The following is a 25592-nucleotide window of genomic DNA, read 5'->3' as shown; positions in this document are numbered from 1 at the left end:
GTCTTTGTCTGAGTTTTATTAGACTTTAGTCAAATAATGCCACAAATCAGGCAATGTATTACGTATGTAAGTAGATTTATTAGTCATTTAAGAAAATTTGTTGTAACTACAAAAGAAACTAATAATTTTTGTGGGATCAGTTGATCCCTTACCTTATTGAAGTGCTTTGCAAAAGCAAATGACTCAATACATCGTTTCTGCTAAAAGAAGTCAAAATACTATAAAGTATCTCAAAATATTCTCTAAAACTTTTTTTTTAAAAACATCTCTGCTTTTTTATGTATGAAGATTTTTTTTAGCCTAACCTTATAAAAATATTTTGATTTAATTTAAAACTAATTTTATTACAATAATGTTTTTAAAAATAAAATATGAATTTAATTTGATGTAGAAATTCATACACAATACTTGACCGATGAGGGTAGGATGAGCCATACTATTCTGACCAATTATTGATTTTTGGAAACACAAGAAGTTTCTAAACACCTACCTACGTATGTATATGATTATAAAAATCAAGAAATACTTCTATTTGATTGATATCTGAAATCATATGATTATTATTAATATAAAATTATTATTTATTGCGTGTGATCTCTGACTTTGTCGTTCTTAACTCGATATGGATCGTCAAATCAAGAACACCACATACCACTCACAACAACGATGAAGAACAACAATTCATCAAGTTCCATCAAGAATCAGCCATGTAATAAGAAACCAACCATTCTCTTACTTCTTCTCTCTCTCCTCACCACCTCTCTGCTTATCCTTCGTCTCTCCCAAAACAAAACCATCCTCATCACCACCACCACCACCTCCGACTCCGATCACCACCACCGTCACAGACACGATTCATGTCTCGGACGGTACATATATATCCACAAGCTACCTTCTAAATTCAACACCGACATCTTGCAAGATTGCGAGTCGATTACAAGACCAAAGGATAAGATCAGCATGTGTAAGTACCTCGACAACTCTGGATTCGGACCACGGATCGGTGATGCTGTCTCCATAGATTCTAAGTACTCTCCGAGCTGGCATGCTACTAATCAGTTCATGCTTGAAGTGATTTTCCACGAGAAGATGAAGAGGTACGAGTGCTTGACGAGAAACTCTTCGTTGGCTTCGGCTTTTTACATACCTTATTACGCTGGTCTCGATTTCCGGCGGAATCTGCGGCGGCGTAACGTCGCTGAAAGAGACGCCGCCGGGAAGGAAATGTTTGAATGGCTCAAAAAGCAACCTCAGTGGAAAGGTACGTATGCGTGCTTTATTATTTTTGATAAGTTTCTTTTTGACCCTCATGCTTTTTACTATTTACAATTATTGCTTGTTAGTTTTGATTTTGGGAGTTTGATTTAGTCAGTTACCAACCACTTTTCTCCTCTCCCTCTCTACCGACAAGTTTAATTTTCAAGAGAAAGTTCAAATAGCCTTTTCTTTTGATATAAAATTATAAAATGAGGCTACACAAAAAAAAAATCCATTAAAATTCAAAATAGACTTAAATAGTCTATTTTGTAAATAATTTAAGTGAAGATTTAACCGATTAAATATCAATTAAGAAATTAAAAGTAATTTAGTGTGTGTTTTAGCAATATTTTGTAAACAGAAGTATAATATTTTGACAATTAACCATTGAAAAATTGAATAAATGGGAGTGAAGGATATCAACAGTGTGTCCATCTGAGATACGGTTAGAACCTCTTTAGAAACTCCATATACAAATTTTTGGTTGGTCATTGGTCTATTTTTTTAAAAAATATTATATCAAATTCTAATATAAAATGAGAATCTCGGTTATATATTTTAACCAATAAGATTGCTCAAATATCTTTTATCATAAAAGAAAAATACGTAAAATATTAGTTTGTCTTACGCTCAGATTTGTTCTTTGTTTCTTGATAAAAAAAATTAATTATATTATTAATGTTGTCGGCCAATTATTATGTGTTTTTGACATACTCCAAAATTAATTTTAATTGAAATCCAGGTATGTCAGGTAAAGACCATTTCCTCGTAACCGGTCGGATATCACGAGACTTCCGGCGAAACCCCGACAACAACTCCCTGTGGGGAACCAACTTAATGATATTACCAGAGTCACAAAACCTCTCTTTCCTCACCATTGAGCGAAGTCCAACGAGTCACAACGAGTTCGCAATTCCTTATCCAACCTACTTTCATCCCACTTCAACCGTTGAGATACGCCAGTGGCAAGACAAGATCAAGCTCACAAACCGAACAATACTCTTCTCATTCGCCGGAGCTCAAAGACCGAGTAGAAGCCAAAACGGTTTGGTTCGCTCTCAAGTCATCGAACAGTGTAAGAGTTCTTCCAAGACTTGTAGGTTTCTTGACTGCGACGTTAAAGCCAACGGCTGCGATGATCCGATGAGTCTGATGAAGCTTTTCGAGAGCTCCGTCTTCTGCTTACAACCACCGGGTGATTCGTTAACTAGAAGATCGGTGTTTGATTCTATCTTAGCTGGTTGTATACCGGTTTTCTTTAACCAAGGAAGTGCATACAAGCAATATGTATGGCACTTGCCGAACAACGATGGTGAATATTCAGTTTATATACCGGTCAAAGAGCTGAGAACCGGGGGAAAGAGTAAAATCGAAGAGATTTTGCAGGGAATACCGAATGAGAAAGTGATTGATATGAGAGAAAACGTAATAAGATTGGTTCCAAATATTGTATACACTAAACCAAACCGATACAAACCGGATAGAGAGACATTTGAAGATGCTTTTGATGTTGCTGTGAAGGGAGTGATCAAGAGAATAGAAGAGAAAAGGAGAGAAATTCAAGAGTAACTAGACCCAAAATGGATACATTCCTACATTTGTTTTTGTATTTAGATATAAATTATCTTGTAGAATGTTTCTCATTCTTTCAACTATATTTAAAATAGATAAGAATATTTAACATTTTTACCAATTTAAAATAGATTAAAATACTATGTGAAAAGGAAACTTCACCAAGAAATGTAATGGTAAATAAAACCCATTCTTTCTTTTATCATTAGTTCGTAATCTGTCTGTATTTCTCACTTAGTGTAGCTTTATGAAGCTAAACAATGTGAAGATGTTAAACATACTAATCAAATCTAAAATGAAGGGACGGCGAGACTTTTGTAGTGGGTTTCCTCTTAGATTATACGGTCAGTTTCTGGAGATGTTGGTAGAAAAAGTTCAAAATAGCATCGTCGTACGTGAAGATTATATAAGAGCATGTGTTCATCTCGCTGGTTTTGTTGTAATTTGTTGAGGATTCAGCTTCGCTAACAAAATCCTTGCATGTATCCATTGTAAATATCTAAATGATCAATCAAACCACAACATTATTCACACAAAAAGCAAAGCCAGAGACCGTGCAGGATCATGAGACCACTCGGGAGGAATAATTAGAAAGACGATTTGGATATTACTAACCTGAGATCCAAGTTGATCGCATACATGGCATGGGGAAACGTTTGGACTATTGTTGAACACCTGAGAGTATCATCACATAACATTAGCCTACAAGGGCAAACCAAAAGCAACTTATGCCTTTTGAACAGTTGATTTGAAGTGTTCCACTGAAGATGATTGTTAAAAACGTGAGATTATCACTACCTAAGTTATGCATTTGGTGTAACATAAGTGGATACTCGATTTAGAAAGAATAAAAACTAATTAGCACATTTCATAGATATTCAAGTAGATAGTAGATGAACAAATGAACTAGCAAGAAGATGCAAGGCCAAGCTCACTTGAAACGACCGAGAGATTATTTACCATCCTTAAATATATAATATCTTGAAAGAATCATTGAATACTGAGTGGCCAAAACTTTCTGATAAAAGAACAAGTACTCCAGTTTTTTCAACTGTAGCTTTCATTTTAGCAACACCAACCTAACATTTAAAATAAAAATAAAAATTGTATGCATAGATTCAGAGTAAGCAACTAGATTAGATAAAAACAATCTACTTTCAAATAAAGTGTCGTGACTTGCAAAAGAAAAGCAATTTTAATTCTATATTTTTCTGCTTAGACTAGTAACTTAGAATGATAACAATTTAAGTAAAAATAAATACCTGATCAAGCGCAGATGCAAAATTGTCCAGTATATGGCCTTGATTAACCAATTGGTTAGCAAGACCACCATACAACTTCTCTACTTTCGCATAGAATGGAGCTTCGTGTGTAACTTATGCAATCAATATTGACAAGGTTATTTTAAAAAGAAAAGATCAAAAGAAATTACATATAAGAGTAGGTCGACGTGTTGCCAGTTGTGTATTGATATAGTGTAATCCTGAACATGATCACTTGATTTGGGCAAGGTAATGAGGTTAACACGAGTTTGTGTATTAATTATTCTTCTACTTCTAGTTCTACTCAAGACCTACTTATTAAGAGTATTTAAGCCTTTTTCTACTTTTTTTTTTATAAACTAGTCATTTTCTACTTTAAAAGTGAACTAAGTAGCGGAAATTCTTGTTGATTAGGATATAATGATGTCTTATACAAAATTTTATGAAATTTTCAAGAGTTTTCTAAAAAATTAGATTTGAAAAATTTCTGCTCACTCTCGCTTCCGTTTATATATATATTTTTTTAATGTATGAAAATACCGTAAATTAATGAAAAGGTTCTAGTTTTTTTTTAAACACCAAGTTTAGCTACAGAAATTAACATACGAATCAATGTGCAGTATGCGCCAAAAGATTTCTAGTTAAAGCCAACCTTAAGTTGACAAAAAAAAAAGAGCCAATTCAGTATGCGCCAAAAGATTTCTTATTTCTTATTTTCGTTTTGTTTAGCTACAGAAATTAACATACGAATCAATGTGCAGTTAAGCATACGTAAGAGGAGGTGCTACGTGAGCAGCATGCGAAGAAAAGAGAGGGCAGATGTCAAATTCACTTGATACGTGGTGCCCTCGCAAACATCACTGCATCATTACAAAACCAACAAAAGGACAAAATTTTCAATCTCAAATCGAGGCGATAACTCGATAAGGAAAGGGTTGATGATTCCTTTGGTCAAATTTATAATTTCAAATTGAATCATTGGTGCAATCGTAAAACGACGATCTATCAATCAACAAAAAGATCATAGAAAATACTTTAGGGATTAATGACAAATGCTGGAAAAAAAACCAAAATCTAGCACAGCTATAATTTCCTAAAATTATGAGATGAAAACTTACGAGATTGCTGATTCTTTTAAAACATATAATCGATCGGACAACCAACTCATAATTCTTTTTTTTTCCCTTAAAACAATTAAATATTATTGAAAAGTGAAATTTAAGTGGTACAAATTGTAGAAACAATTTGGTTATAAATTGGTCACCTGACAAGAAATATGGAAGTATAAACATGGAAACAGTCAACTTATAACTATTTAATGGTTTAAATATTTGCTCTAAAGTTTAAAACCAAAGTTTAAGGCCTCCTAAATCCTAATTATTAACTAGTTGATCATTTTTGGTAAAAAAAAAACAGTTGATCATATAAACATTTTTGAAATATCCTTTTCAAATCAAAGATTAGTCTTAACCGTAAATCACATTTTTAAATTTATCGTTTTTTTTTTTTTGTCAACGATTTCCTTTCATAAACTCAAAACTGAGTAATCAAAGAACATAGTTTGGATACAACACTCATTGTGAAAGTAACAGCAAAACAAGTGGCTGCGCATTGATTAAAAGTACAAGATAGTGAAGTGAAAAGAGTGACAAGGTTTCTGAAAAGAAGACCTGTGATCTTAATCATGTCCAGCCATGAACGCATGGCAGAGGAAAGGACAATAGAGTCCAAAATTAACTGAAGACTTGAGAGTCTACAAGTCTTTGCTGATTGAAGAGTTTTAATCATTTTTCCAGCTTCGTTGGCAAGGGACGAACCTGCGCTCAAACTGATAGAGGAGCCTTGGGAGTCACGGGCTTCTCCTTTTCCATAGATAGACCACCCAAAACCTCCAAATTTAAAAGCTTTAAACCACATTCCATTCACCAAATCAGTCGAAAGGATTTTAACATGAACAGCTGGGGACCTTACAGCTACAAACACAGAGACAACAAAGCCATGCTTTATGAAATCTGAAAGCTGTGAAGAAGACCACCACTGCCAGCTGAGTAAACCTGAAATAATTGAAACCAAAACCACAAAGGCAAATGTCCAAATAACCTCATACTTGGGTAAGAAACTGGTACACCACAGTGTAATATCCTCATACTGAGGTAAATAGAGTTTCATAAAGAAACCCACAGAGCCTGCAACATCCTCAAACTGAGGTAAAAAGAGCATTAAAGAGAGCACAACATCCTTATTCCAGAGTAAAAAGAGACTCCTATTGAGATAATTAAAACTGATACTCAACGGGGAGATGGGAGCTGAGGTCAGGCTGAGAGGGAGGACTCCGATATTACCGTATCGATACCCATAGCTCTCCCTGAAACCTAAGCTAAACCGCAAGCCCGTAGACAAATCCGACACAGAAATCGCCTTCACCTTAACGGTGACTCTGAAAATAATGGAGCTTGATGACAGAGCGGACGAGTCAACAAACTTAAAGAACTTGATAGAGCGTGAGTCAGCATTGGGTGATGGGCGCTGAGCATCAGGTGGTGGAGGTTTAATCCCATCGGGACAGTCAAGTTCCCGTGCGAGATGGATTCTCGGAGCTTCTTTCCGGTTTGGTGAAGCGAAGACACAGTGCGGCGGAGGAACGAGCACACGGCTGATGGTTACTCTTTCTAAGTAAGGAAGGCGATAGACCCACGGTGGTGAAGTCGTTTCAGTCGGGGGAGATGGAGATGCGGTGGAGAAGAGCCGACCAGATCTTGTAAGTTCAGCATCCACGGTGAGAGGAGGAGCGGTGGCGACGGTAAGACGAGGAATGGTGGCGACAGGAGAAAGCCGAACAGATCCGGTGAGCTCACCCACGGACTGAGTAGATCCGGTACATTTGTACGTGCGGAGGGAGACAAGCTTGAGGCCATAGATCTGAAGCTCAATATTGGAGCTTATGAAAATCATCTTTAAAACTTCTTGGCACACAACTCTGGAGCGTGAGGTCACAGAGTCGTCAAGGTTGCGGTGAAGGCGAGACGAGGTGAAGCTTGAGCAAGGTGACCGGATCTCCTTGGAGAAGAGACACATACCGGTACGAAACAGAGACGAGAGCTTGATAACAACGAAGTAGGAAACAGAGGAGGAGCAGAGGATGAACAGAGGTGAAGAAGATGAAGAATAAAGGCGACGCCGGCGAGCCTCGACTCCACCGGCGTCGGGAAACGACGAACGAAACGGCGCCTCGATGTCTGTGCCTGGGAGAGAGCTAGGGCGAACGTTTTAGCGTTTATCCTTTCATTATACTTTAAATTTATCGTTTATTAAGAAACATTAAGAAAAAAAACAAAAAAACAGCCGATCCGAGCATGTCACATACGTTAAAATGGTGGTGGGGCTCACTTCACGTGTTGATGACAAAGTAACTTAAAAGATGCGGAACCCCGAAGGTGCCCATGGCAATGGCATGGCACCCAAAACACCCATCAAACCAAAACTCTCTATTTAAACACTTCTCTCTTTCACTCTCTTTCATCTCACACACAAAGTAAGCTTCTTAAGAAAACAAAAAAATAGCAAAGCTTTGAAGAAACAATAAGAGGCAAAGAATAATTGAAGCCAAGAAGAGGAAAAAAAGGTAGAAGCAATATGTCACAAGTCTATCTAAAATTGTCATTGTTAGGGCTTTTGGTGGTTGCCGTCGTGACTCCATCGGCCAACGCTATAAGGAAGTCCGTCGTTCTCGGAGGAAAATCAGATGTACCGAACGTTCAGACCAACATGGAAGTTCAAGAACTTGGAAGGTATGCATGCATACATCCACACATGTCTCGTTTTATACAGAATTATAAATGTGATGTGATTGTGTATCTCACAGGTACTGCGTGGAACAATTCAATCTACATGAACAAAGCGGGAAAGGAAACGTAGCATCATCCATTGAGAGGGCCGTGTTGAATCCGTTGACGTTTAGCCGAGTTGTGTCGGCTCAGCAACAGGTCGTGGCTGGTCTTAAATACTATCTGAGGATTGAAGTGACACAACCCGATGGCACGAACAGGATGTTTGACTCTGTTGTGGTGGTTCAACCATGGCTCCATTCTAAGACGTTGCTTGGTTTCACTCCTGTTGCTACTCCTATCTACTAACTTTTTTTTTTAATTCGAAAAAGACCAAACGGTGTATGATATGAAGCTATTAACAGTGGGTTAGTGGCTGGTTTTGTTGTAATGATGTTTTGACGTTCATAAATAAAGAGAAAAGACTTGTTGGAAAATCAGAACCATCAAAAAAACTCTTGAACCATTTGGAATGTTGCATTTGTCTTTAGAATAACTTAACTTCCGGTTTTTTTAGTTTTAGTTAACAATTTTTACACACATATAAACAAAACCATATGTAGAGTTGTAATTAACATACCCAAGAAAGCTACCTATAGTTTCAAAAAGATGAGTGGCTAGTGCCGTTATGTTGGATAACAGGGGACGAGTAAAATCATAGTTATATGATTGGTTGGGACGTATTGTGAATCGTTGAACTTTACTCTCTTTTTTTTTTTTTTTCCATCTAGAGTTTTATTTAAAGGGACTAAAGCCCATAAAACATAAAGCCCGAAAGGGCATACACGAGGGTCAAACACCCAAACCAACATGGGCCACATCTATTACATCGGAGCCCAACTAACACCGAAACCCACTTGAAGGCGATCTACGTGTAGAACCAAAGAAGAAGCAAGACCACGTGTTGAGCCTCAACTGCGAAGAACACGTGTTGCCCTATCCTTCACCCGTCATCGCCGCTTCGAGAACCCACCGCCGGTAACTCTCGCCGGCGTTTTCACCACAACTAGAATCGCTCATACAGAGCCTTCTTTTCAGCGAGCCAAGTCGCCTACCAGATCAAAGCTTCAAAAACTGGAATCAATCATCTTCAATCCAACTTACAACCTCTGATTTACTCTAATCAAAGAAAAGAGATATATCGGAGATGAAGAGAGGAGAGACGGTTGAGCGATGAAGCAGAGAGAAACACCGATCAAAAGAACCGGGAGAACCCCGGTAAAGACCGCCGTCAACACCTAAGAAGAGTGACGCGGAGACTAAAGCCGGACGTCCATCCCCAGAAGAGAAGACGAGGATGCCGGAAGCAGAGCCGGCAGACCACCATGAGGAGGCGCATCTCCGGAAACATGGACCGGTCGGAGAACCCAAACCAGTTGAAAGGCGCCGGAAAACAAACCGGCGAAAAGAAAAGCTTCATCCCATCTCTATCTCCGTGAAAGATGTTAGTGAGAGAACGGAAAAGAGAGAGCGTTGAACTTTACTCTCTTCATTGTAGTTGTGTCTTATACTATATTTCTGTAATTTTTCGTCACAATTTTCCCCGTTTGGTGTGAACTATAAATTTCTACACTATTTTAATATATGAGAAAGATAGTATTGTAATAGTGACTGAAATTTTTTTAATCCAACACATTAATCAAATAAAAAATACTCCCATTTTTTGGGTTTAGTCCAAATTTTTAATCCTCTTTTTGGAACACTTTTTTTTTCAAACACACTTGTTTACAATTTTTTAATCCTCTTAAACCTAAAAAGTTAAGTGTTTTAGACTTAAAGACCAAACGGTGTATGATATGAAGCTATTAACAATGGGTTAATCGCAGGTTTGTAATGATGCTTTCACGTTTTTATTTCATAAATAAAGACAAAAGACTTGTTGGAGAATCAAAACGATCAAACCATTAAGAATTTTGCATTTGTCTTTAGAATAACTTAACTACGATTATTTAGTTTAACCGAAAATTTTGCACATCTAAACAAAACCATATGTAGAGTTGTAATTAACATACCCAAGAAAGCTACCTATAGCTTAAAAAAGATGAGTGACTAGTGCTGTTATGTTGGATAACAGGGGACGAGCAACGGCTTTATCAATCAAAGATCTCTTGGGTCTCGATTATGCTGTGTTGCCTGAGAAGATCACGGGTTGTCGAAGTTTAAGATAAAGAATATAAAGAATAGATGAGAATGTGCAAGCAAAAGCGTTTTGCTTACATATCATCTTTGGCGATCCGGTAATATTTTTCAGCATGTTGCCGTTGGCCAATCATTTGAGCAAAGCGTTCGTCGTGGGTAATGACTATGAGTTGGAAATTCTCTTGGCCCTTTCTGTCTTCCATGATCCTGTAAAATGCAGTGACATAACAACATCCAATGTTAAAGATCGATCCGTGGTCTTATAATGTGATCCAGCGTTTAGATGATTAAATTTTGATGTAAGGGCGATTACATGTACCCATGTGTCATTATCATAACTATTTACGACTATAGATAATGATTCTTACCTAAGAAGAGCTCCTGCAAGAGATTCTGAATTCGGACCGTCCAAGTTTGTAGTTGGCTCATCAAGTGCTAATATTCCACAGTTTAGGCAAAATGTCTCGGCCAAAGCCAACCTTATTATCAATGAAGCAAGAACCTGCAGGGGAAGAAAATGACCAGCTGGGTTAAAGAAGGTGCTTATACGAATTTTGAAACGATGCTTCTACAAGAGCCATTTAGAGCAACTCGCCTTTTGACCAGCACTGCATCTTCCTCTCATTTCAAGTTCTGTATCACCAGTCTGCATAAGAACCTGAAAAAACAATAGTGTACCACAATGTTAATGGTGATCAGATGGTAAGAACATGCTTTCAATTCTGTAGTGTACCTTGTAGCTGTAAGAGCGAGTGCCTGCACCCTCTGAATCTGAGTGTATTCTTATGTAATCGATATCTTGACCTCTGTATGTCTGCTGCCACAGCTCCCTTATAATCTTATTTATTTCCTCCATTTTCATTGTGTGAAATCGCATTAGTGCTCTGTAAATATTCAATATATCCATTAAAACTACAGATTAGATGATTGGCAAATGGAAAGTGTAGAATGAAAAGCAACTAGCCACAAACTTATATAAGGACTCAAGAACAGCTTACTTGTCAAGGGCATTGTAGTATCTATCCAAGTCCTTATTTGCCATTTCAGTTGTCTGGCCAAAATGAAATGTTTAGTTTATGAAGATAGAGTCGAATTCGTAGATCAATAAGACACTGGCTTACCTTTAGCTGGATCAGTTGATCAAAGTGCCGCTTATCTATGTCCTTGTATTGTGTCTGTTTTAGCTCCACTTTGTTCTTTGAAATACTGCTCTGATAAACAGACACTGTTCCACGACACCGATTCAACTACAAGAAAAAAAGGGAAAGATTATTCTTCAAGCACAATAAAATAGGTTATGGAAGCTTTTTTAATAACTGATCTTTACATAATCCGGAATAACGCAGGATAATTCACACATCGCAATTGCTAACAGTGACGACTAATGATAAGTAAATCTTTCTCTTAACTTAATATTCTTTGACTGCCTTATAACGAGCTTAAACTTAGAAAAACCTACCACTTAGTAGTAAATGGAAGATCTTACATTTAGCATCAGGGATAACAAATGACTAGCTCACCACAGGCACCAAAATCATTTTCAATTTACGTGTTATAATAAGAGGGACTAATATAGTTATATAAGAAGCAGCGTACCTCTGAAAGAAGTCTTTCTCTTTCCCGCAATATCTTTACAATTTCAGCTTCAACTGCGGGTATCCCACCAAAGTTCAATATTTGCTCTTCCAGTGATTCAATCTCACGCGTAAGCACCTCGACTGCTGCTTTTGTTGTACGGTAGTTCAAGTTATCCTCTATATTTCTTCTCAGTTGATCTTGATTCCGCATCAAGTCTTTACTTTTGCTCAGTTCAGCTACAATTTCATTCCTTCTAGATTCAGAGCTCTGAAGCTGGGATTCAGCTGCCCGCTGCTTTTCTTGAATATCATTTAACCGCTCTCCTTTCTTCAGATCATTATACCTGGTGAAGCAGCTGTAAGCGTATTTGGCACACATGATACATGACAACGATGAATTAACCTTTGGTTAACAGAACATACTCATTAATCTTAGAATTGGCCTTGAGCAATGCCTCAACTTCTTGTTGGTAGTTTCTCTTTTTCTCAGCCAGTTCTTCATACTCTTGATTACGTTTAACTTTGATATCATTGTAAACACTCAGTAACTGCTCCTTTTCCTTGGCTAAAGGGCCCACAGCTTCGGTCAAATGCTGAAAATATATGAAATGGAAGATTGTGTTACATTAAGGGTTCTAAACTTAATGTGATCACATTTCAACGAATGCATAGACAGTAAATATTTGAAGCTTTTCAAATACACAAAATGTACCATTTACAAGCACACTACCACCTACTAGAGAGTAAGTTATTGCTACCCGTGGTTTGACGTATCCTCTACATATCTATATGCAGCGAGGTTACAGATCAAAGATTGTCCCATTGCATTATATTACTAGGAAACATATTTTACCAGAAGGACAAATGGTTCACTAATCACATCCTCACACTGGAGAACTCTCATGATCATGGACTTAATAAATTAGACCCTCCATATTCACCAATGAACAATGTAGTCTGATAAAATCATACTAGTGACACACGGAAAGACAAGTGGAAGACAATGCAAAGAAAAATCTCACAAGACGCACCTTAACGTCTAGGTCAAGTTGACTTTTCTCCTCGGCTAAACGCTCTAGGTCTTCTTCTGTCTTTGTAACGTCGCGTAACAAATTGGCAGCCTTAGCCTTCTCCTCTCTTAGTGCATGCCATCTGGCCTGGAGGCATGATATATCCCGTTCCATGTAAATCTGTTCATCCCTTAATTTCTCTAGCTCATCGTGCAATTTATCCCTGTTAATGGGTATATAAGAAAGAAAGGGAAAATATAGAAAAAATTGTGCATGCTAAACCAAGATATATCCAAGGAAAATAAAAATGTTACGTACTTGGTGCTTTGGAGGCTACTTAATTCTGATTGGATTTCTTGCATAGTTTTAACACCATGACCCCTGAAATCAAGTTTATATTCGAGATCTTCAATTTGCTTCTGGTTGGATACAATTTCCTGGAAAAGCCTATCAGCATTTTCCAGCGGCTGCACCAATGCTTCAACTGATTCCTTCTCAGATTTTATCTGCGCTGAGATTGCCAATACCTGAAAATATTGATGATATATGATGTGAGAAGATATGAACAATAATTACGATTTACAGCTTGCGAGAAGATATGAGCAAATCGCTGATTTGCATCACAGCATGATTGAGAAGAAACAGAGCAAGCAGACAGTAAGATTTCTAACGACTCTAATTGACTTTGCTGCTGCAAATCAGTTATATCCAAGGAAACTTTTAGAGTGCCCCAACTCACATCATCAAGGGCTTCAGACTTCTGCTCCAGCTCTTCTGTAAATTCTTGCAAAGATTTCTCAGCGAGAGGAATGATTTCATCAGTTAGTTTCGTATACTCTTCAAAAACTGAGCGAAGTTTATCCAGCTGCTGAAAGATAGAGTCAGCGTTTGAAGATTCTGCTGCTAATGCTTTGACATGATCCCCCGTGGTTGAAGCCTTAGCCCTTTGCTGTAGTTGAAAAGCATTCACCAAATGAAGATACAAACAGTTATTTCAGAAGCATATATAGTATGAAAATATGAATTTAGAGGAAAAATCTAGGGGAGGAAATTTTGTAACCTTTTTAACGAAGTTATCCTCTTCTTGAGCTGAAAAAGTGCGCTCGCAGCAAGGACAAAAATGATGTTCACGGGCTACCTGCTCAAATGGCTCAAACATCTGGCGCAAACCAGTTGCCATGTTGTATTTGCTGCAAACACAGACCAGAAACATGCTTTGAATGCAAGGCGGAAATATCTTGATATTGACGCAAAGCATAACATGGGGTATGTAAAAATAGTCTGCAATTTTCAACCAGAAACCTTTTGTGGTAGTCCCGTTTGTCCTTCGCCGAATCCAACAATCTGGGATAAGCATCAATGGTAAATGATTCCTGTTTTAAGGCTTGAAGCTTGGACTCAATGTATCTCTTTCTTGCTGTATAAATGATACACAAGTCAGATTGAGTGCATAAGTATTATTATCAAATAGTTCACTGTCCGCCAACAATGTACTTCTTATCTGTGTTATATATGTCAGTTCAGTTACATTGTAAAAAAAGAATCAATTAATAGCGGTGAAAACTAACAAAATTGTCAAGAGCATTTTATCAACAACTTAAAGTGCTAGTCAGAAAACTTACGAATAGATATCTAACTGTAAACTATACACCACGCTTACATTCTGTATCCTTGTGATGCTTGGATAAGCTATTGTTTACTTCTTGAATCTTCATCTGCAACATGTTCACCTCCTTTTCTGCTTCTCGGGATTTTAAGCTCAGGTCATCATATTCCCTTTCAACTGACCTAACCAAACAAATACAAAGATATTTGTAAATGTGAAAACTTCTGAGCACGTAAAGTAGCCAACCCTTTTTCAGATCCTCGTCAAGAGAGCGTAAATTATTACTAAAGCATTCAATAAGAATAACAACAAGCAATAAATTAAGTGAAATCACGACCTCAGAGCTTGAACTATCTCCTTCTTCATATCCTTCTCAAGTGGCAATCTCCCCTTCAGCACCCCTCGAATTTTATCCTTGGACTCATCGATTCTGGTAAATAGCACTAGAGAGTCAAAATAATGAACTGGTAAAAGGAAAGCTGAGGAAAGCATTAGTAAGTGAGATCACATCTTTTTGTGTTTCTTCTTGAGGTTCTCCAGCTCCGTCTTCTTCAAAGACAATTTCACTCTATCCTCAGCATCACCAGCCATAACGTCTCTTTCTCGATTGAGAGTCTTGATTTTATGCTCCATGCTGTATATTTCATGCTGTTTCTGTTCTATTTTGGATTCAAAACCGCTTTCAGAGTTTTGTTTGGACTTTCTCTCAAGCTCAACTTGCTGTGCAAACGAAAATGATGGCAAAATAAGGCAAAGATAGCAAAGGCAAACTCATCAAGACCAAAATCATGTAAAAAGATCAGGGGAACGAACGCAATACCACTAGGTTTTCTCGTTCATCAATTTGTTTAACATCCACATTGGATATCTCGAATTCAAATGAATCGCGTTCAATTTCTTTCTCTTCTATGCGTTTTGATATGCCTGTCTGCATAAGTCAACGTCAACAGAAAATGTGTTAGACTTTGGGCTCGTTACTGCAGGATTTGGCTAGAATTCCAATTGGTGAACCACACCTTGATATCATCTTTAGCTCGTTTCTGAGCTTCGATGCTTTTCCAACGGTCACTAGCATCCATATAGCAATCCCAAGCCGTACTTAGAGCAGTCTCATTTGATTTCTGAGATGACATTCAGAATGTCTAAGGATGTCAACAGATGCAAGTCAAATACAAAAACTGACTCTGGAGAAAACAAAGGATGAGTACCTTCTTATCCAGCAAGTCCATCTCAAATTCACCCAGTCTTGATTTTATTCGATTTGTGAGATTCAAAACTACATCAGTACTGAAAGGGGTACTCGGAACATTTCCCAAATTGTGATTGGAAAAAATATTCTGGATGGAAGCATCTCTTTCATTCTTCAGCAGCATATGAGCCTATGTTTAAAAAGGTAGAAGGTTAAACCAAAAGGAACAGAACTCATAAGATATGTCGTAACTTTGTTAGATTTACTTCAGCTTCTGTTTGTAGCTTGCTGATCTCCAGCATATAGTTGGTTTTTGCATTGTGAAGAGAAGAAATTGTAGTTGCTGTGTCATCCAGCTCTCTCTCCATCTTTCGAATTTTGGTCTCCAAAAGAGCAATTCTTTCTTCAAACTTGCTTTTCCATTCTTTCAGTTCTTCCATAGTATCTGAACAACAATATAACAAGCATCAACAGATTTCGTTTACATGAAAAAACAACTAAATGCGAGATACTTCTCCAAAATACATACAACTATAAAGACACAATCTGTCAAAAAGACAAACCACTGTGACAATGACCACCTAAAAGAAAGTAAAGGTATTAACATCAGATAGTAAAAGAGAAAACCTTCATTTTCCTCGGGTAATGCTGCATACTGCCTCTGCTGTTCCTTAAATAAGGTGCTTCTCTCGGCAGTTTTTCTTGAAACTTGGTCCTGTAGCTTTCTCAGATCTTTTAACATCATTTCCTTATTATGAACTTCAGCATCCACTTTCTGAATGCTGCTTTCCAGTTCCGACATCTGAGCTTTTGAAGACTCTGTTCTTTCTTGATCTTGAGCAATGCTCTCACGAAGCTGCATAGGAAGTTTCATGTCATAAGAGTAACCCACAGAATCTTAGCACATGTATACAGTACGAGGCTTAAACAACTTTCAGAACTAAAACAATCTGCGTCAGTGACCAGTGATACAGAAAGCAAAATTAATAAATAAAGTCAAACAAGTAAATATCCAGCATGCCTTATAAGCTGCATCTTTCAACGTCTGCAGATTTTCCAACTTCAACTTATACGTTTTTATCTCCTGAGCTTGATCTTTGTGAAGTTTCTTAATAACCTCCAACGCCTTCGTGTATCTGTTTCATGTTAAATTACATGTTACATTTCTGGGAAGCGGGTTCTTCCACAACAAATACGACGCAAATGAGCATAAACAATCACAAGTAAATTTGCAAATCCTTCATAGCCAAACTCTATAACATTGTTGTCTTCTAAAGTCTTACTTAGATGTCTAGGAAGGATAAAACAATTCAAGTAGAGGAGGAAAGAAAAGGAATAAAACAACACTAGGGAGAACAAACAATGGTCACCCTCTCCTAATTACCACACCAGTCACAGAAAGTGTATGCATGATACAGAACACGCCCTTACACCAAAACCAATACAATAAAACTGGGACAAATAAATCGTTTCTAAAAGCCGATCAAACACACCCAATTAAAATCAGAAGAAATTAAATGGTCTCTTGAGACTCTTAATATAAAAAATTATCTTTCCTTTCCCTATTCAACAATACTCTAAAAGTAACAAAGGGAGGGCCAAGAAAATAGCCTCACTTCTGTGATGAGTAATCTTCCAACTACAACTGTAATCAACACAAGGATTTCACCAAAAAAAACTACCACCAAAACAATAGAAGAGAAGAAGAATCATCCTTTTCTACTGCTCAAGAGATATCTATCTATGCCCTTACACCTTTCCATATACAGAGAAGTCAGAAAAAAATATATACTGGCTCTAACCACAATCAAGTCACACGTTTGTCAGCATAAGTTGTTCCGCACCAATAAGGTATTTCCAGGAATCCAGGAAGATGACTTAACAAGACTTGGTGGAAGAATAAAAGAAAAACACATAAGGTGATGCATTCAGTCCAAAAATACCTGGTGGCTGAGAAAATATCATCAAACTTCTTTTTCAGAGTAGAAGGATCTTGCAGTGGCCAATTAGACTCATCTTGATGCACAAATATGACGTTCTCTAAAATAGCTTTTGACACACCCATCAAAGCTGGTATCTCCCTATCCATGTCAGCGCATCTGTAGCTGAGACATACTTTCTGCAATGGGACAACGTAAACGGGAAAATGATTAAGAAAAATGATCTTGATGGAACGATAACATGCACAGAATGGAGACATATGAAACAAAGAATAGAAGAAACTCTAGTTATGCTCTGCATTCTAATTGCAGAAAAAAACAAACACCTTAGGCAACATAGACAACGCTAGCACAGTAACTCGGTAGCTAAAGAAGCGAGAAAAAAAAACAACTAAATCAAAGAGTAATATCAAGAATCATGAGCAACCTCTCCAGTGTGAGGATTAATGGTTTGAAGCACACTCTCAATAGCCTTGTACTCCATCTTCGAAGCCTTCTGCGTCAACTGAAACGACCTTATACATACCACATCCTTCCCTGCAGCTGTCTTAAACCGCAGCTTAATTTGTGCCTTAGTCTCCGTTTCCCCAGCAACCTGATAACAAAACAAAAAAAGAGAACATCTTCCTTCAATGAAATCTCCCAAAAATTAACAAGGAACCAGCCAATGGAATCAACAACCTCCATAGCCCTTCAAGGAGAAATCAAAATACTGAACATGCAGAGACTGTAGCATGTCTACACTTAATTAAATCATTAACAGAGACAACAAAAAGGGCCTAGTACTCAATCTACAGGGACCTAGTAAACTAGAAGCTGATAGCAACAAACCTTAGGGTCATGAATGAAGCTGTGACCAGACCTCGCGTTAGGAGGCAACTCTCCAGTACAAGAAACCTTCAAGCACTCTATAATCGTCTGCCAAAATCACAAATCACCCAAAAAAATTCAAGCAAAAAGAGACGAAATGTAAGTGAAGTGAATAGCGAGAGAGGGGTTAAGTGATTTTACAGTTTTTCCGGCGCCGTTGGAACCGACGATTAGTGTTAGAGGCCTGAAGAAAGTGATGACGTTCTTATTTTCTGGGTCGAAGCTTCTGATACCCTTGATCAGCATTTTATCGACCGTACTCATCTTTGTCCCTTCGGAGAATATCCCCCGCTGATTAGAGGAGAGGAAGAAGTGAGGAATCAAGCTATAGAGAGACTTGGTGACGCGAACAGGTTAAACCCAGAGACGACGACGAGGGTTTTGCGATCGTCTACATTGGAGAAAGGAGGGAGGGGAGAACTGTATATTGGGAAAGACGACGAGTCAAACCGGGAGAGGCCGGTTTGTGCCGCTTTAGAAATTGAACCGGTTTAAAGTTCCATTGATAAATCAAATCGTGCCGTTTTTGTTTTTGAGTCTTCTGGTGTGAATTTTATTTTTTGGGGGTTTGATTGAAAGTCCCTAACGTTTTGGACCTTTTTGGAAATAGATCAAACTGACGGGGCTTTGTGGGAGATATAAAAACATTTCTAGAGATTTTTGGAAATAGTTAAATTGCACTGGGCTTTTTCGAAATAGTTAAATTTTGCAGAACTTTTTGGAAATAGTTAAATTTTAAAAAGTCTATTTTTGAAATTAATTATATTTTACATGATTTTTTGAGCATATAGACTCTCACATACCGAAAAAGCAAAAACAATAAAAAGAAAAAAAAATATTTGGATCAAGAGAAAAACCATAAACATAACTGGTAAATAAAGAGAAAAATCATAGATTCAGGACATAATATGTTTTTCGCCGCCTTCTGTAAAAACTTCATGTTTTCAATTTAATTCATTAGATAGATGCAGTGCCGGTCCAAGGTCTTATGGCGCCTAAAACGAACTAACAAAATAATACCCTTTAAAAACTTTTTTTTTTAACTTTAGCTTTCTAAACCAAAAAAAAAAAATTCATGATTTAGAAATTTCTTCAAAAAAACTTATACATTGATCTAAAAGAAAAATAATAATTTTACAACTTACTTTGTATTAAAAAATGTTACTTTAAAAAAAATTATGTTACTTGAGAATATGATTGGTTTTAGATTATACTAATTCATCTTACAGCAATTTAGCTGAGTTATTATTTTCTTTCTAATAATACTCTCTAAAAATGATTAAAATGAAAATAATGTTATAATTATTTAAAATAAAAATACATAATTCTGGTAAATATAACACAAGAGGACATCATCTTGAAATTGGTTTAGTTTGTAAACTTAATGAATCTTTCAAACTGTCAAAGTTCCATGAGAGAGTATCTGAATCCAAAAATAAATATCATCTTTATTCTTAGTTTTTAAAGATACAAAAAATAATTAAGTGAAAAAGATGATAACTAGTAGAAGAAAAAAACATGAGTTTAGAAAAGGAAATAAAATTTTTTTTAGTTGATTTGTTTTATTTTATAATGACTACTATATATGATCTTATTATATAATTATATAAACATAGAAACTAAGATTATCAATAAAGGAATCAAAATCTGTCAGATTTAAGTTATTATCAAAAAGAAAGAAAAAAAAAGAAAGAAGAATCAAGACTCCAACTGTTGACGGACGCATGGACGCAGGAAGGAAAGATGAACAAAGCTTGAACCATTGGGCTAGTGAGACATATTTGTTCAATATCTGGCGCCCCTAAAATATATCCAAATATTGGCGCCTAACGCCCTGGCTTTATGGGCTTTAGCCCAGGGCCGGCTCTGGATAGATGAGGAAAAAAAATTGCACATGCACGTATATAATAAGTCAATTTCTTTGCTTATGATTTTTGTATCACTCTTTTGTTTCTGATAAACAGTCAAACAGCTATTTTTCCATTGAACCATTTTTGAAAACTTATTTTTACTCATGAACGAAATTGAAACTATTTTTTTACCAAAAAAAAACAGAAATTGAAACTATTTTTTAAAGTGAATTATGAAGAATGAGACACATTACATATATGGGGTGGACAAAAAACCTAAACTCGAAAATTTGAACCGATCTAATTCGATTTAAAAAAATTCAAATCGAAATGAACCCGACATAGTATCTGAATGAATCTTATTCTATAGTATTTAAAGGTTTTGAGTTTTACCAAACCCAAATTCAAAAGAATATCCGAAAATGTCTAAAAATATTCAAAAACCCAAAAAGTATCATATTACATACAAACTCAATCTTGAGAGAATATCCTCGTAATTATTTACAACATGAAAAATTAATTCTAATGTTTAGTTTAATGTATATTTTGATGATATGACAAATATTAAGAATTTTATGTTTTGATAATTGTATTAAAAGTTTGATTAAATTTAAATATACTTGAAAAAAAGCCGATTAAAATTTAGTATTACTGAAGCCTAAAGGAATGTTTTTGTGGTCAAATTGTTTTGGATGAAATATCAAAGGGATGAGTAACTTACATTGGATTATCTCATTAATATGGAATCCCGAACTTGGAACCTTCAGGCAATTAGGGCTGTGGTGGATCCTCATGATGTAAAAATCATTGAGAGTATGCCATTAAGCAGAAATCTGATGGAAGATAGAAATGGATGGCATTTTACTAACAATGGAAAATATTCGGTAAAATCAGGATATCAGGTGGAACGGGTTTATCCTGATAGAGAAAAACCACCAGAGGTTTATGGGCCTACAGTGGATGTCCTTAAAGCCTTCTGTTGGAAAATACGGTGTCCGCCCAAGATACAACATTTTCTATGGCAACTTCTTTCAGGTTGTATAGCGGTGTTGAAAAATCTAAAGGCGAGAGGAATCCATGGGGATATATGTTGTGCTCGATGTGGGGATCCGGAAGAATCAATAAACCATGTATTTTTCGAATGTCCCCCAGTACGTCAAGTATGGGCTTTATCTAAAATCCCTTCGAGCCTCAGTTTATTCCCTACAGGATCTTTTTTTGGTAATATGGATCATCTTTTTTGGCGAGTTAATCCAAAAATGGATGATCATCAATTTGCTTGGATTTTATGGTATATATGGAAAGGTAGGAATAATAAAGTTTTCAGTAACCTGGATGTCGATCCAAGGGAAACCCTTAGACTAGCAGAATTGGAATCTACACTTTGGGCTGCGGCACAGGTGAACAACGACCAAAAACGGGAATTACAGGTACATACCAGACCCATATTGGTAACTTCAGGACGCTGGTGTTTTATAGATGGATCATGGAAAGATAAGGATCTATTTTCAGGACATGGCTGGTATAGTATCCTACCGGGTTTCGATGGCTTATTAGGGGCACGGAATGTAAGGGCATGTCTTTCACCACTACATTCAGAGGTGGAGGCGCTGATCTGGGCAATGGAATGTATGAGGAATTTAAGACAGCTTCATGTTACGTTTGCAACGGATTGTTCTCAACTGGTGAAGATGGTTTCGGAACCAGAAGAATGGCCAGCATTTGAAAGTTACCTGAAAGATATCAAAGTCCTACAAGGAAGCTTCAACAACTCAGAGATTGTTCATGTACCTCGGACGGAGAATAAAAGGGCGGATAGCTTAGCACGTAGTGTTAGGAAACAATCGTCTTTCGTCGTTCACATGGATGCAGAGTTACCGATTTGGTTTACAGAGTCAAGTTGAGTCTGTGAATGTCTTGTTGTCAAAAAAAAAAAAAAAAAAATCAAAGGGATGTTTTTACCAGTCAAATTTTCAACTTTTACAAGTCAAATTTCCCAATCACGTTGATTTGATAACGTTGGTTTGATTGGCGATAACCGGTCACCGGCAAGACCGGCAGATGTCTCAGAAAAGACGAAATAGTTATCTGTTTTTTAATCCAAACCTCTCTACTCTGCAAGTGCCGTCTTCATTTTTTCAACGCCAGCCTTTTTGTACCATAGAAGAAGAATCCAACTTTGTTTGGTTTCACCATAAGAATAAGAATCTCTCTCCCCTCCGTCTCCCAAAGGTCACCTCTTTCATCCCCCTCTCTCTCTCTCACTTCAATCAAGTTTTAATCTTCACACCCTCAGCACGATTCTCACTCAATCGTTTCTCTGCAGTGTTAACAACGATGAGGAGGTGCCTTTCTAAACTCACTCCCCGGCAAATGGGTTTCACCAATTCGAACTCTTTCTTGGTAAATTTCCAATCTTTTCCCCTATTTACTTTGCTACGAGCTGATGAATGTTGATATGACCTTTTAGTATGTGTGTGATGTGATTTGCCATTAGAGAGATTCAATGCTTTTATTGTGGTCTCTTCTCACTTTGGGCTTCTTTAACAGGTTGGCTCAAAAAACATTACTACTACAAGCAATGCAGCTCAAGTTGATCAGACAAAACCCAGCTCTGTCTCAGACATGTTGGTTGATTCATTTGGTCGGTTTCACACCTACTTGAGAATCTCCTTGACAGAGCGTTGTAACCTCAGGTGCCAGTACTGCATGCCCTCTGAAGGCGTGGAGCTTACTCCTAAGCCTCAGTTGCTGTCACAGTCTGAGATCGTTAGGTTGGCTGGTCTCTTTGTGTCTTCTGGTGTTAACAAGATTAGGCTGACCGGTGGCGAGCCTACGGTGAGGAAAGACATCGAAGAGATCTGTATGCAGTTGTCTAGCTTAAAAGGGTTGAAGAATCTGGCTATTACTACTAATGGTATCACTCTTGCGAGGAAGCTACCAAAGCTTAAAGAGTGTGGGCTTGATTCCATAAACATCAGTTTGGATACTCTTGTCCCTGCAAAGTTTGAGTTTCTCACTAGGCGTAAAGGGCACGAGAGGGTTATGCAATCTATTGATTTCGCTATTGCTCTTGGTTACAATCCTGTGAAGGTATGTTTTTGATTGCAATAGAACCATATTTGATATTGTTGATTCGGAAAATGACTTAAATCTCAGTTTTTGAGGCTAGTATAAATACGGGTCTAAGGGATTGTAAATTATTAATTCACATAATCAATATACAAACTATAAACGGGTCGATTCGTTTTGCTCTTTTAAGTTTATTTGCTTTCTTCTAAGTTAATTCGTGTTTGTTCACAAGAGATGGTTTGTATTTGCAGGTCAACTGTGTTGTCATGAGGGGATTGAATGATGATGAGATTTGTGATTTTGTGGAGCTGACTAGAGATAAGCCTATCAACGTCCGGTTCATAGAGTTTATGCCCTTTGATGGAAATGTTTGGAATGTAAAGAAACTTGTGTCTTATGCTGAAATGATGGATAAAGTGGTAAGGTAGATTTCTCTTTAATGTTTGGCTGTTTTTTGGAGATCTTTTCGACCTTTTCTTGAGCAGAGTTTCATGATTGATTTGGCGTTGTTATGTTAACAGGTAAAGCGCTTTCCGAGTATAAAACGTGTCCAAGATCACCCTACTGAAACAGCTAAGAACTTCACTATTGATGGACATTGCGGTTCTGTATCTTTCATCACATCTATGACGGAGCACTTCTGTTCTGGCTGCAATAGGTTAAGATTACTTGCAGATGGGAACTTCAAAGTATGCTTGTTCGGTCCTTCAGAGGTAAATTAAGATTACTTGTTGATTCAAATTGACTGAGAACATCTACACACTAACTTGATTCCCTGTAAATATGATGACTCTAATAACGTTAAACTTGACAATCATTTTCTTGTAAGCAGGTTAGTTTGAGAGATCCTATCCGGTCTGGTGCTGATGACGAAACGCTAAGGGAAATTATAGGCGCTGCTGTATGTATTTAGTTGCTTCATCAAGAAATCTTTCTTCTGCTTTCTTTAAAGATTGGTTTGGTGTTTGAGACATTAAGATTTTTTTGAGAATGGGGTTTCAGGTGAAGAGGAAGAAAGCGGCACACGCTGGAATGCTTGACATTGCAAAGACAGCTAATAGACCAATGATACACATTGGTGGCTAAAACAAAAAAGCTAATGTAAGTTCCTTTAAGCCATTTTTTTTATCGTTAACCAAACTGACACAATCAGTTATTGAACCAGGCATTGGACCAACAGACTCTCTAATTTGCTTTGTAACTCAAATATTTTTGTATACTTTGGCGCTTTAAGTTTAGATTCAAGCATTTAGACACTTGATCTAAGTAACAGTCTTTGATTCATTGATCCTTTTGTGTACTCTGCTCCTCCTTTTTTTTTATGGTGATCAATGGTGACTTATTGATTCTCTTTACAGGTTTGTGAAGTTCCTGGAAAACAGTAGAAGGAAACATTGAGTTCCATATGTTGTATGAATCTACGTCCCTGCTACTCCAACTCTGTGACATAACTTTTTGCAAACAAGAATATACAGAATGAGTTTCTCAATGTTCGTATATGTATACGTAACAGACACTGTACAGGAACTCAGACTTTCTATGTGAATTTCTCGAGTCCCATTACCTTACTATTCTACAATCAGTCTAAGATACTGTTATGCAAGAACAATGTTTGTTTGTTTCAGTTTTAAAAGTTTCGACACTTTTTAATTTCACAAATTGGAAGTTAAAGCATAGCATGAAACATCGTATAACTCCCCTGATTCGCTGACTGAACTGTCACCTGAAGACCAAGTTATGTTAACTTTGGGAAAGGTCTGAAACTTTCTAGTGGTGACCAGCGAGGCAAACATGCCAGCTGACTTAAGTGGTCTGTCAGGTAAATTTTATGATGTGATCTTTAGTATGGAATTGGTTTTGGCATGAACATCAATGTTTTGATAGATGGATTAAAATATGTTATGCCAGATGATATAAGATATTTTGAGAGATTCTCTTATAATTTAATTTATGAAAAAGTTAAAACACAGTGTTGCACATGTAATCATGATGTTCTTGGATCGAGAAATTAGCAAAAATTAGACAGATAATGATGCATCTTTGAATATTCAAACAAATACCTATGGGATCAAATTCTGGAATGGGACAAAGGGGGTCAAAAAAATCTAAAAAGGACCACTTCAAATTTTAATTAAAAAATAAATTAAAAATAAATCAAAATTTGGAGAAAAGACCATAAGACTTAAAGAATCAAACATATTTACTAGTTTCTGCCATGACTATCCTACCCAGATTTGACCCGGATCCAGACCCAAAATCCGACCCAAAACCCTATGCAATTTTAACCCTAATTTTTTTCTTCTTCTTCTTTCTTCTCCATTAATGTTCTTCCACCATAAAACAAAATCAAAAATTTTCTTTAATAATCCACTAATTTTCTTTTTCTTATACCAAATCGATCAATTCATAGTCATTTTCAATCAA

General features: G+C 36.9%; 4 protein-coding genes and 1 long non-coding RNA gene across 6 annotated transcripts; 3 read left to right on the top strand and 2 right to left on the bottom strand.

Annotated features, from left to right (window-relative positions):
- Window positions 1-346: 346 nt before the first annotated feature.
- LOC106437703 (probable xyloglucan galactosyltransferase GT15) lies at window positions 347-2940 on the top strand. Its single transcript, XM_013878644.3, has 2 exons — window positions 347-1261; window positions 2000-2940. The coding sequence occupies exons 1-2, from the start codon at window positions 667-669 to the stop codon at window positions 2824-2826; spliced, it is 1422 nt and encodes a 473-aa protein (XP_013734098.1). The 5' UTR covers window positions 347-666; the 3' UTR covers window positions 2827-2940.
- A 41-nt stretch (window positions 2941-2981) lies between these two features.
- On the bottom strand, window positions 2982-5475 carry LOC106437704. The gene is made up of 3 exons (XR_001287315.3): window positions 4092-5475; window positions 3445-3504; window positions 2982-3328 (listed from the first exon to the last, which is right to left on the bottom strand). It is a non-coding gene; the product is annotated as an uncharacterized LOC106437704 (long non-coding RNA).
- Window positions 5476-7527: 2052 nt separating this feature from the next.
- LOC106437706 (cysteine proteinase inhibitor 2-like) lies at window positions 7528-8352 on the top strand. Its single transcript, XM_013878645.3, has 2 exons — window positions 7528-7879; window positions 7954-8352. The coding sequence occupies exons 1-2, from the start codon at window positions 7725-7727 to the stop codon at window positions 8222-8224; spliced, it is 426 nt and encodes a 141-aa protein (XP_013734099.1). The 5' UTR covers window positions 7528-7724; the 3' UTR covers window positions 8225-8352.
- A 1445-nt stretch (window positions 8353-9797) lies between these two features.
- LOC106437707 (DNA repair protein RAD50-like) lies at window positions 9798-18702 on the bottom strand. Its single transcript, XM_013878646.3, has 27 exons — window positions 18388-18702; window positions 18208-18294; window positions 17804-17971; window positions 17380-17555; window positions 16458-16572; window positions 16064-16292; window positions 15703-15881; window positions 15456-15626; window positions 15264-15368; window positions 15068-15175; window positions 14756-14967; window positions 14585-14677; window positions 14302-14429; window positions 13944-14058; window positions 13702-13831; window positions 13381-13590; window positions 12960-13168; window positions 12663-12864; window positions 12055-12224; window positions 11651-11975; window positions 11176-11301; window positions 11053-11105; window positions 10788-10938; window positions 10650-10712; window positions 10423-10556; window positions 10133-10261; window positions 9798-10048 (listed from the first exon to the last, which is right to left on the bottom strand). The coding sequence occupies exons 1-27, from the start codon at window positions 18508-18510 to the stop codon at window positions 10009-10011; spliced, it is 3951 nt and encodes a 1316-aa protein (XP_013734100.1). The 5' UTR covers window positions 18511-18702; the 3' UTR covers window positions 9798-10008.
- A 3453-nt stretch (window positions 18703-22155) lies between these two features.
- On the top strand, window positions 22156-24823 carry LOC106437709 (GTP 3',8-cyclase, mitochondrial). 2 transcript variants are annotated; one of them, XM_013878650.3, is made up of 8 exons: window positions 22156-22328; window positions 22423-22499; window positions 22647-23189; window positions 23420-23587; window positions 23690-23881; window positions 24001-24069; window positions 24171-24269; window positions 24527-24823. In XM_013878650.3, the coding sequence occupies exons 2-7, from the start codon at window positions 22434-22436 to the stop codon at window positions 24252-24254; spliced, it is 1122 nt and encodes a 373-aa protein (XP_013734104.1). In that variant the 5' UTR covers window positions 22156-22328; window positions 22423-22433; the 3' UTR covers window positions 24255-24269; window positions 24527-24823. The 2 variants fall into 2 exon arrangements, with proteins under 2 accessions (XP_013734104.1, XP_048630774.1); XM_048774817.1 differs by having other exon boundaries at window positions 22225-22499.
- Window positions 24824-25592: the final 769 nt, after the last annotated feature.

This window comes from Brassica napus, chromosome A3, assembly GCF_020379485.1.
Source record: "Brassica napus cultivar Da-Ae chromosome A3, Da-Ae, whole genome shotgun sequence".
In the NCBI taxonomy this organism is placed as follows: Eukaryota; Viridiplantae; Streptophyta; class Magnoliopsida; order Brassicales; family Brassicaceae; genus Brassica; species Brassica napus.
Note: the sequence above shows the minus strand (reverse complement) of the source record. Positions and strands in the feature narration are given on the sequence as shown.